The sequence below is a fragment of the Gorilla gorilla genome, chromosome 23, assembly GCF_029281585.2.
Source record: "Gorilla gorilla gorilla isolate KB3781 chromosome 23, NHGRI_mGorGor1-v2.1_pri, whole genome shotgun sequence".
In the NCBI taxonomy this organism is placed as follows: Eukaryota; Metazoa; Chordata; class Mammalia; order Primates; family Hominidae; genus Gorilla; species Gorilla gorilla.
This window is the reverse complement of record NC_086018.1, coordinates 35,882,818-35,901,848: the sequence shown is the minus strand read 5'-3', so window position 1 is coordinate 35,901,848 and position 19,031 is coordinate 35,882,818. Positions and strand designations below refer to the sequence as shown.

At 47.1% G+C, this 19,031-nt stretch overlaps 1 protein-coding gene and 1 non-coding gene across 3 annotated transcripts in view; both read right to left on the bottom strand.

Annotated features, from left to right (window-relative positions):
• Nucleotides 1-2,090: 2,090 nt before the first annotated feature.
• Nucleotides 2,091-2,192, bottom strand: LOC115931993 (U6 spliceosomal RNA). The gene has a single exon (XR_004068383.1). It is a non-coding gene; the product is annotated as a U6 spliceosomal RNA (small nuclear RNA).
• Nucleotides 2,193-4,911: 2,719 nt separating this feature from the next.
• The window catches only part of EIF3L (eukaryotic translation initiation factor 3 subunit L), a 39,733-nt gene continuing 25,613 nt past the window's right edge, over nt 4,912-19,031 (bottom strand). For both annotated transcript variants that reach the window (XM_019018110.4, XM_031005590.2), the window contains 4 exons: nt 17,552-17,722; nt 15,397-15,894; nt 6,700-6,780; nt 4,912-5,117 (listed from right to left, as the gene is read on the bottom strand). In XM_019018110.4, the coding sequence (XP_018873655.2) occupies nt 5,079-5,117; nt 6,700-6,780; nt 15,397-15,894; nt 17,552-17,722 (789 nt within the window). In that variant the 3' untranslated portion in view covers nt 4,912-5,078. The remainder of the gene's footprint in view (nt 5,118-6,699; nt 6,781-15,396; nt 15,895-17,551; nt 17,723-19,031) is intronic.

Genomic DNA, 19,031 nt, shown 5'->3' with positions numbered 1-19,031 from the left:
GAACAATTCTGAGGCAGGCGCTAACCCCATTTTAGAGAAAGGTGAAGCACTGAAAACTACGTAACTTGGCTCAGCTGGTATGTGGCAGTCAGGACTCAGACCAAGGTCCAAGGAAGTCCAAGCCTACACACTTTGCTCTGCCCCCTTCTCTTGCTGGTGGAGAAAATTCTGGAAACTGGTACCACCCAGAGCTCCCCATTCCCCGATAACAAAGCCCTTGCTCTCCTTAGCATGGGGGGGATCATGAACCTGGTTATTCTGCTCTGATGGAATAAAAATCCTGAGCTGGCCACAGCTGATGAATGCTGTGCATTCCGCAAGTGGTGCCAGGCAGAGTCCAGCTGTGCCTGCCCCCTCACAGGGGTTGCTAGCTGCCTGGCCCGGCTGCCGAGCCTGGACCAAGCTGCTGGGAGATGGCTCCAAGCCAGGCACTCATACACACTGGGTCTGTGTGACCCAGAGTGCCTGCAATGGCCTCACAGCAAAAAGAGTGCCAAGAGCCGTGTCAGACAACACACTTGGACCTGGCATAATTGTAATGATAGAGAACTATGACATGAACTATGAAACTGGCATTGAATTCAAAACACATTAACCCAGGGGGCTGCCCAGTTGAGTTGGAGTTCCTGCAAGCCACCATCGCCAAATGTCAGGGCATAGTGGACAAAGCATGAGACATTCTTTAGGAGGAATCAACGCACAGCAACCTCCCTGCACCAAGGAACCATGTGGTAGCCAGGGAGTGGGGGGTAAGGAGCCCTGGCTGGCACTGGGCCACTCATTCGGTTCCAACAAGGCAACAGATGAAGGACGGCTTGGAAAGCTACCAAGAGCTCTACAAATGTTTGGACTTATAACTAGAGGCTGCTTTTTAAAAATTCCTTTGGGGCTGGGCACAGTGGCTCATGCCTATAATCCCAGCATTTCGGGAGGCCAAGGCAGATGGACTGCTTAAGCTCAGTTCAAGAGCAGTCTGGGCAACATGGCAAAACACCATCTATACAAACAAAACTATAAAAAATTAGCTGGGCATGGTGGTGTATGCCTGTGGTCCCAGTTAATTTGGAGGCTGAGACAGGAGGATCGCTTGAGCCCAGGAGGCAGAGGTTGCATTGCAGTGCGCCAAGCTTGTGCCACTGCACTCCAGTCTGGGTAATAGAGCGAGACTCTTGTCTCAAAAAATAAAATCCTGGCTCCATCCTTTCGCTCTGGGAACTTGGACAAGTTCTGTAACCTCTCTGGTGAAGGATGGCTTCCCACCTCACTGAGATTCAAAGTCGGTCCTTCCAGTCATCTACAAGGCCTTACATACAACCTGGAGCCTCATTCCAGGATCTGGCCTCTTCCTCCTTGCTACCTTCTGCTCCAGCTGGCCTTCTTGCTCCATTTGCTCCACATATAAAACATGCTCTGGCCTCAGGACCTCTGTACTTGCAGTTTTGTTCCTGAAGAGCTCTTGCCTCACATACTTGCACCATCCCCCTCCTAATGTCTTCAGGTCTCTGCTCAAATGACGCCAATCAGTGTGGTCCCTGACTATCCTATTCACAATAGAAACTCCTGCCTTCAGTTTTTCTCTACAACACATACCACCATCCAACACACTAAATATGGCTTATCACCTGTCTTCAACCATTAGAATTTGAGTCTGAAGACAGGAATTCGGTCTTTTCCCACGTCCTGACTTCCCCCTTGCCTATCAGTGCCTGGCTGGTTTGCTCGTAGAAAAGGACCCAGCTTTCTGTCCCTGAATCCTCCAATGGCTTGATACACAGGAGGCAATGCATTCAATTCCTGCCTGGGGCTGCTCTATCACAGACTTGGGACTTAAACAACAGAGATTTCTCCTCTTACGGTTCCAGAAGCCACGAGTCCAAAACCAAAGGCTCCAGGGGAGAATCCATCCCTGCCTCTTCCAGCTCCCAGTGGCCCCGCACATTCTTTAGCTTGTGCCTGCTAACTCCATCAGCCTGTCTTCACGTGACCTTCTCCTCCTGTCTCTTTCCTCAGTGTCTCTCATGACACTTGTCATTGGATTTAGTGCCTACCTGGATAATCCAGAATGATCTCATTTTTAAAAATGTATTTTTAATATATGGGAACACTTCACAAATTTGCATGTCATCCTTGCACAGGGGCCATGCTAAACTGCATCATTCCAATTTTGGTACATGTGCTGCTAAAGCAAGCACAATGATCTAATTTTGAGATCTTTAACTTACAACCATTAAGACCTTCTTCCAAATAAGGTCATGCTGGCTGGGCACAGTGGCTCACGCCTGTAATACCAGCACTATGGGAGGCTGAGGCAGGCAGATCACCTGAGGTCAGGAGTTTGAGACTAGCCTGGCCAACATGGCAAAACACCATCTCTACTAAAAAAATGTAAAAATTAGCAAGGTGTGGTCGTGGGTGCCTGTAGTCCCAGCTACTCAGGAGGCTGAGGCAGGAGAAATGGTGCCTGTAGTCCCAGCTACTCAGGAGGCTGAGGCAGGAGAATCTCTTGAACCCAGGAGGTGGAGGTTGCAGTGAGCTGAGATTGCACCACTGCACTCCAGCCTGGGCGACAGAGCGAGATTCCATCTCAAAAACAAAAACAAAATAAAGAAGGCTGGGCACTGTGGCTCACGCCTGTAATCCCAGCACTTTGGGAGGCCAAGATGGGTGACCATCTGAGGTCAGGAGTTTGAGACCCACCTGACCAACATGGTGAAACCGAGTCTCTACTGAAAATACAAAAAAGCCAGACACAGTGGCTCACGCCTATAATCCCAGCACTTTGGGAGGCTGATGCAGGCAGATCACCTGAGGTCAGGAGTTCGAGACTAGCCTGGCCAACATCGCGAAACCTCGTCTCTATTAAAACTACAAACATTAGCCAGGCGTGGTGGCATGCACCTGTAGTCCCAGCTACTTGGGAGGCTGAGGCAGGAGAACCGCTTGAACCCCGGAGGCAGAGGTTGCAGTGAGCCGAGATCGTGCCATTGCACTCCAGCCTGGGCAATATCAAAACTCTGTCTCAAAAAAATAAATAAATAAAAATAAAAATACAAAAAATTAGCCAGGCATGGTGGCATGCAACTACTCGGGAGGCTGAGGTAGAATAGCTTGAACCTGGGAGGCAGACGTTGCAGTGAACAGATCGTGCCACTGCATGCCAGCCAAACAAATAAGGTCATGCTGATGGCATCCAGGGCTTAGGATATGGACATGTCTTCTTGGGAACCACCATTCAGTTCCCAATAATAATTATCAAACCAATGGGGAAAAAGAGCATACTGAAAAGCTTATGAATTCCAAGTGTGGGGAAACAGTAACTGAACATCCATTATAGGCCAGGCACTGCACTGGGCACTCAAAATAGCATTCTCATTTATTCGTCGCCACTGCCCAGTGAGCCAGGTTCTGCTAACCTTATTTTTTATTTTTTTTAGACGGAGTCTCGCTCTGTAACCCAGGCTGGGGTCCAGCGGCACGATCTCTTGGCTCACTGCAAGCTCCGCCTCCCGGGTTCACACCATTCTCCTGCCTCAGCCTCCCGAGTAGCTGGGACTACAGGTGCCCGCCACCACGCCCGGCTAATTTTTTTGTATTTTTAATAGAGACAGGGTTTGGCCATGTTAGCCAGGATGGTCTCGATCTCCTTGACCTTGTGATCCGCCCGCCTTGGCCTCCCAGTGCTGGGATTACAGGTGTGAGCCACCGCGCCTGGCCTGCTAACCTTATTTTATATACAAGGAACCAGGCAGAGATGTGAGACAACTTGCAAGCAGGGGCTTCCAGTCCAAGCACCCACTACAGGGTGACAGGTATAGCATTAATACTGTGGGTAGGCAGGAAACCATTTAGCTCAGCTCCAGCAGCTGCCTAATGTGACCTTGATCAAGTCACTAACTACTGTGGGTTCATTTCCTCATCAATAAGATGAGGAACTACTACTAAACCTGAGTTGTAAGGTGTAAGTAATGTATATGGATCCCTCTTTGCACAGTTCCTGGCAGTAGGAGGTGTTCAATAGTTTCTTTCCAGGACCCAGCACTGCCACAAATATGTCATGAAAATTATAGGTCATTTAAAGTTCATAGGATCTTGTGACGCACAAACAAAATACTGAATGTGAAAATATCCTGTAAACCAAATATACTGCTTTATGAACAAGAGGGATTTAAGAATTCAATTTAGGGCTGGGCGCAGTGGCTCACGCCTGTAATCCCAGTACTTTAGGAGGCCGAGATGGGCGGATCACGAGGTCAGGAGATCTGAGACCATCCTGGCTAACACGGTGAAACCCCATCTCTACTAAAAAATACAAAAAATTGGCCGGGCATGGTGGCGGGCGCCTGTAGTCCCAGCTACTTGGGAGGCTGAGGCAGGAGAATGGCGGGAACCTGGGAGGTGGAGCTTGCAGTGAGCCGAGATCGCGCCAGTACATTCCAACCTGAGCAACAGAGCGAGACTCCGTCAAAAAAAAAAAAAAAAAAAAAAAAAAGATTTTGAATTTAGGCGGGGCGTGGTGGCTCATGCCTGTAATCCTAGCACACTTTGGGAGGCCAAGGCAGGCGAATCACTTGAGGCCAGGAGTTCGAGACCAGCCTGGCCAACATGGTAAAACCCATCTCTACTGAGAATACAAAAATTAGCTGACTGTGGTGGCACATGCCTGTAATCCCAGCTACTTGGAAGGCTGAGGCAGAACTGCTTGAACCTGGGCAGCAGAGGATGCAACGAACTGAGATCACGCTACTGCACTCCAGCCTGGGAGACAGAGTAAGACTCCATCTCAAAAGCACAAAATAAAAATAACTCAATTTAAACACTAACAACTGATGTATCCTGAAAGCATCAGGACACATGGGAAATGTATTACTGCCACAACCCACAAATTGTCTCCTACAATAATGAGACGACAGATCTGGCTCCAAAGATCCTTTACTGAGATCCACTTGAAACACTTCGGTCCTTAACTTGTTAACTGAGTTGACAGGCTGATGGCTGATCTAGGTAAAGGTTTCATGGTAGCAAAAACACTTCCTGCCTATAATACATCAAAACAGGTTCCTGAATGTGTGTGAATATCATCAAGGTCTCTGTCCCATCTTCTTCAGGGTTCGATTAAGCTAGAAGAGAAAGAAAAGCAAAGTTACATACGGGGATTTCCCCAACCCCTTTCCTACAGTGTGTATGATCACTAGGTCAGATTCCCAGCTGCTCCTCTGAAGCCAAGAAAGGAAGTTTCTGATGTGGGTGTCCACTATGTGTGTGCAAAGCCGTGACATTCATATGGCCCTGCACAGTTCATGCAGATTATTCTTTTACCTGCCCTTCACACTCAACAAACCCATACCCAACACTGCTCTATCCATCTGACAGAAAAAGGATTCAGACTGGCCAGACGTTTCAAGGTTACTAGTTCAGTTAGGGGAAGAATCAGAAGCTTTGAACAGGATCCTTGTTAGAAGACAGCCCTAGCCCACCACCCTGACAGATGTGATCTAAACAGCCAGAAAGTAAAAAGAGCAGCAGGGCTGTTATGATCCTGCAGGAAGAGCCTGACCTCTGCTGGAGAACTCAAAGCACCAGGACACAGTAGCCCTAGCAATGGCCACAAAGAGAGACCCACACCCTTACAGTGCTTGGCCTGACCCACAAGACCTCTCCTAGGGCAAGACAAGGAATGCACCAAGTATGTCAAAACAGAGCTTCCTGTCCTCCAGCCTGCAGGAACTAGCCAGACCTGTCTAAGTTGGAAAACAATGCCAAATGGGGAGGGATGGGCAAGAGCAGGCAGTGAATCCACCCATATTAGGAAATACCAGGGAGGGAGAGGAGAGCTGGCCACCCACAGAGGGAGATCTTGGAAAGAGATGCTCTGGAGAAGGCTGATGCAGCAATTCCTACAGGCCCAACCCCACTCCCCAAACCCCAAGCAGCCAGCCAGTCTAGCTTGAAAATTTAAAGGGCCAACCTCAAGCTTTCTTTTGCAGTGACACGATCTCTGCTCACTGCAGCCTCCACCTCCCAGGTTCAAGTGATTCTCCTGCCTCAGCCTTCTGCGTAGATGGGATTACAGGTGCGCACCACCACACCCAGCTAATTTTTTTAATTTTTAGTAGACATGAGGTTTCACCATGTGGCCAGGCTGGTCTTGAACTCCTGATCTCAAATTCAGCCTCCCAAAGTGCTGGGATTACAGGCATGAGCCACTGCACCTGGCCTCTTTTTCTTTTTTTTTTTTTCTTGAGACAGGGTCTTGCTCGGTTGCCCAGGCTGGAGGGCAGTAGGCTTTCTTAATAACAGAAATGAAAAATTTTAAAAGGCCGGGCATGGTGGCTCATGCCTGTAATCCCAACACTTTGGGAAGCTGAGACGGACTGGATCACTCGAGGCCAGGAGCTGGAGACCAGCCTGGCCAACATGGTGAAACCCCATCTCTACCATAAATACAAAAATTAGCTGGGTGTGGTGGCACACGCCTGTAATTCCAGCTATGCGGGAGGCTGAGGAGGGAGACTCGCTTGAACCCAGGAGGCAGAGGTTGCAGTGAGCTGAGATCATGTCGCTGCACTCCCGCATGGGCGACAGCACAAGACTCCATCTCAAAATAAATAAAAGAATAAAAATTAAAAAAAAGTAAACTCTCGATTCAGTTCCTAAGCTCTGTCCTGAGCCAACAAACCCCTCTTCTCTCAGATCTCTCACCTCCTCAAATTTGTGGATCTGACGGATGAAGAAATCCCCATAACGCCTGGCGACCTTGGTGTCCGCGATGTGGATCATGTCCTGTGGGGGAAAGCACAGTCAGGGAAGAGCAGCCAGGTGGAGGAGCAGGGCCATCTAACCCAGGAGCCACCATGGACTTGCAAGTGATAATGACGGTGAGTGTTAGATGTAAAGGTGGGGAAAAGACCACTGGAAAAACACCACCAGTTAACAGTAACTCACTCTGTCTAGAGAGTTTTTCTTTTCTTTCTTTTTTTTTTTTTTTTTGAGATGGAGTTTTGCTCTTCTCGCCCAGGCTGGAGTGCAATGGCATGATCTCAGCTCACTGCAACCTCCGCCTCCAGGGTTCAAGCAATTCTCTTGCTTCAGCTTCCCAAGTAGCTGGGATTACAGGCGACCGCCATCTTGCCTGGCTAATTTTTGTATTTTTAGTAGAGACGAGGTTTCACCATGTTAGTCAGGGTGGTCTGAAACTCCTGACCTCAGGTGATCCACTCGCCTCAGCTTCCCAAAGTGCTGGGATTACAGGCGTGAGCCAACGTGCCCGGCCTAGTTTATATATATATTTTTTTATCAATTCATTTGTACTTTTATTTTCTAGACTTTTTTTTTTGTCTTTTATTTTCTAGTCTTTTTTTTTTTTTTTTGAGATGGAGTCTTGCTCTGTCACTCAGGCTGGAGTGCAGTGGTGTGATCTCGGCTCACTGCAAGCTCCACCTCCCGAGTTCACACCATTCTCCTGCCTCAGCCTCCCGAGTAGCTGGGACTACAGGCACCCGCCACCATGCCTGCTTAATTTTTTTTGTATGTTTTTAGTAGAGACGGAGTTTCACCATGCTAGCCAGGATGGTCTCGATCTCCTGACCTCATGATTCACCCGTCTTGGCCTCCCAAAGTGTTGGGATTACAGGCGTGAGCCACCGTGCCCAGCCTAGTCTTTTTTATTTTGGGAATAAAGATGTTTATGCTGGCTGGGCACGGTGACTCACGCCTGTAATCCCAGCACTTTGGGAGGTTGGGAATTCAAGACCAGCCTGACCAACATGGTGAAACCCCATCTCTACTAAAAATTAGCTGGGCGTAGTGGCGGGCACCTGCAATCCCAGGAGGGAGAGGTTGCAGTGAGCCGAGACTGCGTCACTGCACTCCAGCTTGGGTAACAAAGTGAGACTCCATCTCAAAAAAAAAAAAAAAAAAAAAAAGTTTATGCTCCTACACCGTTGATAAAATTGCAAATTAGTCCAATCTTTAAGTTTTGTTTTTAGCTGAAAATATTTTGAACACCATTTTACTTTAAAATTTTCTATATCCTCCAGGTTAAGACCTAAGAACGTTCTAAATCTCTGATAGGATTTCTTTCAAGTTAAGAATGAAGAGTCAAAAAGGAAAAAAAAAAGAAGCACTTTGCCAAAGACAAACCTGAACCAGCAACAGAGGAATAACAGTAAAACATGCAATTAAATAATAATCAAATAGCCAATTCTTAGGAGAAATGTTTTGTTAAACTACCCAGATTAGTTGAGAATAGCTAGGCTGGTAATTAAGAGGTGACAGAGGAATGCAGGAGGCTACTATAATTGCCAAAGAACGTATATATGTCAGGTATTGAGAAAAAACTAGGCCAGGCATGGTGGCTCACGCCTGTAATCCCAGCACTTTGGGAGGCAGAGGTGGGCAGACTACCCGAGCCCAGGAGTTTGTATTTGAGACCAGGCTGGGCAACATGGTAAAACCCCATCTCTACAAAAAATACAAAAATTAGCAAGATGTGGTGGTGCACTCCTGTAGTCCCAGCTACTTGGGAAGCTGAGATAGGAGGATCACCTGAGCCCCCGGGAGTTGAGGCTGCAGTGAGCTGTGATTTTACCACTGCACTCCAGCCTGGACAACTGGAGGATTAAGATGCTATCTAACAAAAAAAAAAAAAAAAAAAAAAAAAGGCTTGACATGATCCTGGCAAGGGAGAAAGTTTTCTTTATTTTTATTTATTTATTTTTAGAGGCAGGGTCTCACTTTGTTACCCAGGCTGGATTGCAGTGGTAAGATCTTAGGTCACTGCAGCCTCAAATGCCTGGGCTCAAGCCATCCTCCTGCCTCAGCCTCCTAAGGCAGGGGCTATAAGGGACTCTCTCCCATAGCTGGGACTACAAGTACATGCTACCAAGCCTGGCTCAGTTTTCTTTGATTTATAAAAGCATAATTTAAAACACTGGAAAACTTCCACTACTGACGTGTTATTACTTTTGGCAAATCTGTTTGTATCGGGCTAGCTACCTTATGGCAAAAACCAAGTCTTCCAGAAGCCATAAAAATGAAATGAGAGTATTTATTTTAAAGCAAAATGAACTTTCAAAAACAAACTACCCAAACTGACCTAGAAATTCCACAACTAGATATATATCTGAAAATTAAAAACATATGTTCACACAATAACTTCTAGATGAATATTCACAGCAGCACTATTCATAAGCCAAAAAGTGAAAAAAGGAACAAAAAAACCCCCAAAACTAAAAACCCCAAATGTCCAACAACAAATGGATAAACAAAATGCAGTACATTAACACATGGGATATTATTCAGCTATAAAAGGAATGTACTGACACATGCTATAATATGGATGAAACTTGAAGACATGCTCAGTGAAAGGACCCAAACACAAAAGTCCATATATTACATGATTCCATTTACCTGAAATGTCAAATGCAGAGAGACTAAAGCAGATTAGTGGTTTGCTAGGGGATGGCAGAAAGGGGGAACCGGGGAACTGCGAGTGACTGCTAGTGGGTAGGGACTTTCTTTTTGGGGGGACAGAAATGTTTTGGAATTAGACAGTGGAGATAGTTGCAAAACACTGTGAACATACTAATAACCACTGAACTCTTCATTCATTCATTCATTCTATTTATTTATGGAGACAGGGTCTCACTCTGTCACCCAGGCTGGAGTGCAGTGGCATGATCTTGGCTCACTGCAACCTCCACCTCCTAGGCTAAAGCGATTCTTGTGCCTCAGCCTCCCAAGTAGCTGGGATTATAGGCATGCGCCCCCACACTCAGCTAATTTGTGTATTTTTAGTACAGATGGGGTTTCACCATGTTGGCCAGGCTGGTCTTGAACTCTTGGTCTCAAGTGATCTGCCAGTCTTGGCCTCCCAAAGTGCTGGGATTATAGGTGTAAAGCATCACACCTGGCCAAATTGCACACTTTAAAATGGAGAAGTTTATATCCTGCAACTTTTTTTTTTTTTTTTTTTTTTTGAGATGGAGTCTCGCTCTGTCGCCCAGGCTGGAGTGCAGTGGCGCGAGCTCTGCTTACTGCAAGCTCCGCCTCCCGGGTTCACACCATTCTCCTGCCTCAGCCTCCCAAGTAGCTGGGACCACAGGCGCCCACCACCATGCCCGGCTAATTTTTTGTATTTTCAGTAGGGACGGGGTTTCACCGTGTTAGCCAGGATGGTCTTGATCTCCTGACCTCGTGATCTGCCTGCCTCAGCCTCCCAAAGTGCTGGGATCATGCAAGTTTGTTTTTTTTTTTTTTTTTTTTTTTTTTTTGAGACGGAGTTTCGCTCTTGTTGCCCAGGCTGGAGTGCAATGGCACAATCTTGGCTCACTGCAACCTCCACCTCCCGGGTTCAAGCAATTCTCTTGCCTCAGCCTCCCGAGTAGCTGAGATTACAAGCATGTGCTGCCACGTCTGGCTAATTTTGTATTTTTAGTAGAGATGGGGTTTCTTCATGTTGGTCAGGCTGGTCTTGATCTCCTGACCTCAAGTGATCCGCCCACCTTCGCCTCTCAAAGTGTTGGGATTACAGGCGTGAGCCACCATGCCCAGCCTTTTTTTATTTTTTTGAAGTGGAGTCTCGCTCTGTTGCCCAGGCTGGAGTGCAGTGGTGCGATCTTGGCTTACTGCAACCTCCGCCTCCTAGGTTCAAGCAAGTCTCCTGCCTCAGCCTCCCAAGTAGCTGGGACTACAGGCACCCGCCACCACGCCCAGCTAATTTTTGTACTTTTAGTAGAGATGGGGTTTACCATATTGGCCAGGATGGTCTTGATCTCCTGACCTCGTGTTCCACCTAGCTCGGCCTCCCGAAGTGCTGGCATTACAAGCGTGAACCAACGCGCCCGGCTTATCATGCAAATTATGTATAAAAATTATGTTTTTTTCTTTTTTTGAGACAGTCTCTCACTCTGGAGTGCAGTGGCACAATCTTGGCTCACTGCAGCTTCTGCTTCCCAGGTTCAGGTGATTCTCGTGCCTCAGCCTCCCGAGTAGCTGGGATTACAGGCACGCACCACCATGCCTGGCTAATTTTTAAAATATTTTTAGTAGAGACGGGGTTTCGCCATGTTGCACAGGCAGGTCTTGAACCCCTGACCTCTGATGATCTACCCACCTTGGCCTCCCAAAGTGACAGGATTACAGGTATGAGCCACTGCATTCAGCCTAAAATCATGTATTTTTAAGAACTGCTCAAAAAGTGCTATTTCCAACAATACATTTAGACCAAAATGCTTTTTCTCTTTTTTTCAAGACGCAGTCTCATCTCTATCACAAAGGCTGGAATGTGGTGACTTGATCTCAGCTCACTGCAACCTCTGTCTCCTGGGCTCAAGTGATTCTCCTGTCTCAGCCTCCCAAGTTGCTGGGATTACAGGCATGTGCCACCATGCCTGGCTAATTTTTATATTTTTAGTAGAGACAGGGTTTCACCATATTGGCCAGGATGGTCTTGATCTCCTGACCTCAGGTGATCCACCCGCCTTGGCCTCCCAAAGTGCTGGGATTACAGGCGTGAGCCATCGTGCCCAGCACGCTTTTTCTCTTTTTAAAGAGTAGAGACAGGGTCTTGGTTTGTTGCCCAGGCTGGTCTTAAACTCCTGGGCTCAAGCAATTCTCCTGCCTCGTCCTTCCAGAGTATTGGGATTATAGCTATAAGCCACTGTACCTGGCCCAAAATGCTTTCAAAAACAATGAAAAATGCAGGATATTAGAAAAAAATTTACTTACAGCATCAAAGAGCTGACAAGATAGTAACAGAACATTTTGGGAAAAAAGAAACCATTCTAAGAAAAGCACAGAAGACCCCCTCTGCCCTATGGACATTTGCTGATCTTAGAAAACCTGGGCTGACGGCCAGGTGTGGTGGCTCATGTCTGTAACCCCAGCACTTTGGGAGGCCGAGGCGGGCAGATCACCTGAGGGCGGGAGTTCGAGACCAGCCTAACCAAGACGGAGAAACCCTGTCTCTACTGAAAATACAAAATTAGCTGGGCATGGTGGCGCATCCCCGTAGACCCCAGCTACTCGGGAGGCTGAGGCAGGAAAATCGCCTGAACCCGGGAGGCAGAGGTTCCGGTGAGCCGAGATTGTGCCATTGCACTCCAGCCTGTGCAACAAGAGCAAGACTCAGTCTAAAAAAAAAGAAAACAATTCTTTTAAAAACCTCATCAGCTCATCAGCACCTGTAGTCCCAGCTAATCAGGAGGCTGAGACAGAAGGATTGCTTGAACCCAGGAGGCGGAGGTGGCAGTGAGCCAAGATCACATCACTGCACTACAGCCTGAGTGATACAATGAGACTCTGTCTCTAAATAAATAAATAAATAAAAATGAAAATCTAATCAGACATTAAAATGTCCAGCTTGAACTTAAAAGTGCCAGTGAAAACTAACACTGTTCTTCAACCCACCTCCCCTCCTGAGAGGAAGCTACTGCTATGCTGCTTGTGTATTCTTCTGGAAAGAACTTGAGGCATACATAGGCATATATAAATGTATTACTAGCCACTCTGTAAAAACCTTACTTGTATTTTTTGTAATATACAAACCATCCAAATGTTAATCAATGGGAGAATGGATAAACTGCAGTACAATAACAACAGCAGATGCTGGACTATCACAGAACAATAAACATGAAGGAATCACTGCTACACACAATGGACGGTGACTCACTCAATTGTAATGTTGAGCAAAAGAAGCCAGACTTAAGAGTACATACTGTGTAATTCCATTATATAAAGTTCACAAACAGGCAGCACTAATCCAAGGTGTTAGACATCAGGACAGGACAGGTGCAGTGGCTCACACCAGTAATCCCAGCATTTTGGGAGGCCAAGGTAGGAGGATCACTTGAAACTAGCCTGGGCAACAAAGTGAGACCCTGTTTCTATAAAGTAAAAACTTAAAATCGGCTGGGAACAGTGGCACATATCGGAGTTCGAGACCAGGCTGGGCAACATGGCCAAACCCCATCTCTACTAAAAATACCAAAAATTAGCCAGTCGTGGTGACGTGCGCCTGTAATCTCAGCTACTTGGGAGGATGAGGTAGGACAATCAACTGAACCCAGGAAGTTGAGGCTGCAGTGAGCTGAGATCACACCACTGCACTCCAGCCTGGGCAACCAGAGTGAGACCTTGTCTCAAAAAAGAGAGCCGGATGCAGTGGCTCATGCCTGTAATCTCAGCACTTTGGTAAGCCGAGGTGGGTGGATCACGAGGTCAGGAGATTGAGACCATCCTGGCTAACACAGTGAAACCCCGTCTCTACTAAAAAATACAAAAAATTAGCCAGGTGTGGTGGCGGGTGTCTGTAGTCCCAGCTACTCGGGAGGCTGAGGCAGGAGAATGGCGTGAACCTGGGAGGTGGAGTTTGCAGTGAGCTGAGATCGCGCCACTGCACTCCAGCCTAGGCAACAGAGCGAGACATCTCAAATAAAATAAAATAAAATAAAAATAAAATAATACCGGGCGTGATGGCTCACGCCTGTAATCCTAGCACTCTGGGAGGCCGAGGCGGGCGGATCACAAGGTCAGGAGTTGGAGACCAGTCTGGTCAACATAGTGAAACCCTGTCTCTACTAAAAATACACAAAATATTAGCTGGGTGTGGTGGTGTGAGCCTGTAATCCCAGCTACTCAGGAGGCTGAGGCAAGAGAATCGCATGAACCCGGGAGGCAGAGGTTGCAGTGAGCCAAGATCGTGCCACTGCACTCCAGCCTGGACGACAGAATGACACTCCGTCTCAAAAAAAAAAAAAAAAAAAAAAAAAAAGCTTTGTGCAGTGACAGTATGGCCAATGAGGGTTATGTGAGGTGTGGTTATTGCTAACTAAAAATAAAAAAATTAAAAAGGCAGCAGGACAATGGCTTCCCACTTGTAAAGTACTCCAACAGTATACAAAGCACCATCCCCCTTCCTCCAACCTCATCTACACAGCCTCCTTTCTCAGGCCACTCGGGCATACTACAACTGCCCCTTAAACTTATTGGCCTCACTCCTCTTTGGGACCTTTGCTCTAACTGTTCCTCTGCCTGGAAGGCTCTTCCTCCAGATATCTGGTGAGTTATTTATTTTTTTTTTTTTGAGACGGAGTGTCGCTCTGTTGCCAGGCTACAGTGCAGTGCCGTGATCTCAGCTCACTGCAACCTCCGCCTCCTGGGTTCAAGTGATTCTCCTGCCTCAGCCTCCTGGGTAGCTGGGACTACAGGCATGCGCCACCATGCCCAGCTAATTTATTTTTAGTAGAGATGGGGTTTCACCATGTTGGCTAGGATGGTCTTGATCTCTTGACCTCATGATCTGTCCACCTCGGCCTCCCAAAGTGCTGGGATTACAGGCATGAGCCACCGTGTCCAGCCTTTGGTGAGCTATTAAGAACTCTCCACCAGATGGATCGCTTCAGGTCAGGAGTTTGAGACTAGCCTGGCCAACATGGCAAAACCCTGTTCTACTAAAAATACAAAAATTAGCCAGGTGTGGTGGCGGCCTCTTATAATCCCAGCTACTCAGGAGGCTGAGGCAGGAGAATTGCTTGAACCTGGGAGGCGGAGGTTGCAGTGAGCTGAGATTGCACCACTGCACTCTAGCCTGGGCAACAGACCAAGACTGTCAAAAAAAAAACCAAAACACTACTCCCTCACTTCCTTCAAGTCTTAGCTTAGCTTAAACTTCACTTTCTCAACAAAGCCTGTCTGAACACCGTATTTAACACTGCAACCTGTGCCTCCTACCACCTCTGCCTTCCTTTACTCTGCAGTGCTTGGCAACCTCTTACTACATAGTTTGTTTAATTATAACATCTATTGTTTAATTATAACATCTATTGTTGGTAATCCCAGCACTTTGGGAGGCCAAGGCTGGCGGATCACCTGAGGTTGGGAGTTTGACACCAGACTGACCAACATGGAGAAACCCCATTTCTACTAAAAATACAGAATTAGCTGGGTATGGTAGCGCATGCTGGTAATCCCAGCTACTCAGGAGGCTGAGGCAGGAGAATGGCTCGAACCTGGGAGGTGGAGGTTGCGGTGAGCCGAGATCGTGCCATCACATTCTAGCCTGGGCAACGAGAGCGAAATTCCATCTCAAAAAAAAACCAAAACAAAACCATCTATTGTTTATCTCGTGTTTTTTTTTTTTTTTTGTAAATAGAGAAAAGGTCTCACTACGTTGCCCAGGCTGGTCTTGAACTCCTGGGCTAGAGTGATCCTCCCACCCCAGCCTCCCCTAAAGTACCAGTATTACTGGCATGAGCCACCACACCTGGCACCTTGTGGCAGCACCACAAGGCCAGGAATCTTTGATTTTGTTCCCCGATATACTTCATGTGCCCACAATAGTGAATGAAAGATAGGGAACACTTAATACAAGACCCCAAGCCCAGGGGACAGGCATACCTTATCAATGTAGAAGTCAACCTCTGAGGCTGACTGAAATTCACCATCCAGGGCTGAGATGCCGCTGGTCCACACGAGGTTCTTCATCTTGTGTTTGAAGACAAGAAGCTGGATCCGGAACTCCTGCTCTGTGAGGTCCAGGAAGCCAGCCAGCTTGGCCACAGGCATGGTGGTGTAGAGCTTCAGGAAGCTGCGGATGGTTGAAAGCTGGGCCTGCTGCTGTACTTCATCGGAAAACACCTTCAGCTGCTGCAGGAAAGGCTCTTTGTGGTAGTTGGGGTGCACATTATCATAGTTGGGCACTACAGGCGACAGGAACTTGGGGCAGGAGTAACTGAAAAGTTCTTCATAGACTTGTGGGTCACCTTTCTGCATGCGCAACATCTTGTCCCCATATTTCTCCCGCAGCTGGAGGTGAATGCTCTCATCGATACGCATGGGGTACATTGTGAGGGCAATGGCCAGCAGCGCATGCATCTGTTCATTCTGCTTGTTAATCTGGGGATGGGGTGGAGAGTGGTAGCGGGTCAAATGAGACGGACTTCCTGAGGTCCCCACTGCCAACTGGCCTCACAATTCTCTGCACAGATCTTTGACTTACCCAGTTGTCTCATACCAGCCATTGAACTTCCCCAACATCTCTTCCAATCCTCCCTCTAGATCTACCTAACTTCCATCCTAGCTCCAGATCCTCCTTAGCCATCTTCTGGATTCCTTACTGGCACCTCTGTCTCAGTCTCTCCAGTTTGTCCCACACATCACTAGCAGGTCAATCCTTTTACACAGTTAGGATCGAGTTACCCAAAACCTTTGATGCGACCTTGATGACGACAGAATATAGACTAAATAGTAATGTGCTGTGCCACAACGTTTCAGTCAACAACGGGCCATGGGCCACATATAGGATGGTGATCCTACAAGATTATAATCCTGTATTTTTACTGTATCTTAGATACACAAATACCTTTGTGTTACAACTGCCTATGGTATTCAGTACAGTAATATGTTCTAGAAGTTTGTAGCCAAGGAGCCATAGGCTATACCATGTAACCCGGGTATGTAGTAGGTTATCCCATCTAGGTTTGTGTAAGTACATTCTATGATGTTCACACAACAAAATCACCAAACGATGCATTTCTCAGAATGTATCTGCAGCATCAAATGACACAGGACTATACTTTACCTGGGTTAATGAAGGTTCTCAGACTCTAATAACCCAATTCCTACTACCTACTTGCCCTCCAGCCAAAACGGTTTATTGTGCGGCTGCATCACCACACTTTCAAGTCTCAACCACTTTGCTCATGATATTCTCTGCCTAGGAAGCTCCTCCCAATTCTTGAACCCATCCTCCTTCCCACCAATATCCACACCTTAAATCAAAACACTTAGAACCCAGTGAACACTCAGCATATTGATGCTGAATAAATAAATGTAGGCACTGCTGGAGGATATAACTGAAACAAAAGATATTATCATCAAATCCTTATCATCAAGATGTTAATGATCTGAGGTAACAGGCATCACAACAGAAACTCTTAAGAGTATGCTAGCCATTAAAAGATCATTTTGGCTGGGCGTGGTGGCTCACGCCTGTAATCCCAGCACTTTGGGAGGCCGAGGTGGATGGATCACCTGAGATCAGGAGTTCGAGACCAGCCTGGCCAAATAGTGAAACCCCATCTCTACTAAAAATACAAAAATTAGCTGGACATGGTGGCACGCATCTGTAGTCCCAGCTACTCAGGAGGCTAAGGCTGGAGAATCACTTGAACCCAGGAAGCGGAGGTTGCAGTGAGCTGAGATCGCACCACTGTACTCCAGCCTGGGTGACAGAGACTTCGTCTCAAAAAAAAAAAAAAAAAAAAAAATTAGCCGGTGTTGTTGTGTGCGCCTTTAAGCCCAGCTACTGGGAAGACTGAAGTAGGATGATCGCCTCATCCCAGGAGGTTGAGGCTGACGTGAGCTGTGACTGCGTCACTGCACTCCAGCTGGCTGATCTATTAGTAGGCACAATCACAGAGCGCTCTACAGTCTTGAACTCCTGGCTTAAAAGTGCAATATTTTGGATGGTGTTTACCAAGAATGGTTGGCATAGGTGCCAAGGATCCCCCTGATTAGAAAGGCCATTGGTGGCAGGCAGAGTCCCCCTTACCATCTCATACTTGTACGTGGTCCTCTGGAACATGCTCTTGGTCCTCTGGATGTAGAGGAGGATGTTGGCGAAGACCCGGATGGCATCCTGGTAACGACGCATCATCAAATATGCAAACCCAACATAATAGTATGTGGTGACCTGGCACTCTGGCACACGGGAATACATACTCTGTAGAAGGAGGTGGAACAAACATCCATGAGTCCCAATTCATCCTAGATAGAACCAGAGGTAGAAACACCAAGAGTTTTCCCTGCAGAGGCCCTCAACTATCCAGAGGAAGCTCTGGAGTCCCAGAGTTTGAGAGCGGATCTTCCTATTCATCAATTAAGTTGTATGTTTTGAGGAATCCATTTTTTTAGCTGTAAACAAGAAGGTTAGGGATCAGGTAATCCCTAAAATCTCCTTCAGCTCTAAAATGCTATACATCTCAGTTTTGTTATTTTTCCTTGCTTTTTCAATTAAGTCCTTTTGGACAGGGAAGACAGAAACACATACATGCACATGAGCCAAACACCAAATAAAAATTATCTGTAATATTTTTCTGTGGTTAGGAAGAACACAACAGCTAACCATGTATCAATGAACATACCATCTTAGAATTACATCTTTACTTAATTTTTTTTTTTTTTTTTCCTGGGACAGAGTCTTGTTCTGTTGCCCAGGCTGGAGTGCAATGGCGTGATCTCGGTTCACTGCAACCTCTGCCTCCCAGGTTCAAGTGATTCTCCTACCTCAGCCTCCTGAGTAGCTGGGATTACAAGTGCCCACCACCACACCCAGCTAGTTTTTTTGTTTTTTTTGTATTTTTAGCAGAGACAGGGTTTCACCATGTTGGCCAGGCTGGTCTCGAACTCCTGACCTCAAGTAATCCACCTGCCTCAGCCTCCCAAAGTGCTGGGATTACAGGTGTGAGCCACTGAGTCTGGCCTTCTCAATCCTTCAGCAAAATGTGAAGAGCAAAGAGCTGCCATGGGCCGGGCATGGTGGCTCACGCCTGTAATCCCAGCACTTTGGGAGGCCGAGGTAGGCGGATCACGAGGTCAGGAGATCGAGACCATCCTGGCCAACACGGTGAAACCCCAACTCTACTAAAATACAAAAAAAAAAAAAAAAAAAAATTAGCTGGGCATGGTGGCGCATGCCTGTAGTCCCAGCTACTCAGGAGGCTGAGGCAAGGGAATCGCTTGAACCCAGGAGATGGAGGTTGCAGTGAGCTGAGATCACGCCACTGCACTCCAGCCTGGCGACAGAGCAAGCTGCCATCATCATTCCATTTTGAAAACAGAAGAAAAAACTGTCGTTAACTACCAAAATCGTCCAGGTCTAGCTTTTTACCATAGCTGTTTGCCCAGTTTTAGTCCCAACTTTCAATGGCCTGAGGGAAGAGTCCTCTTTCCTCTCCTGGAAATTTGTCCTAAGAGATCAGAGTGGTTCTCTAGAAACAGATATTCTGGCTCTGGCAAGAGGGGCCATAGGC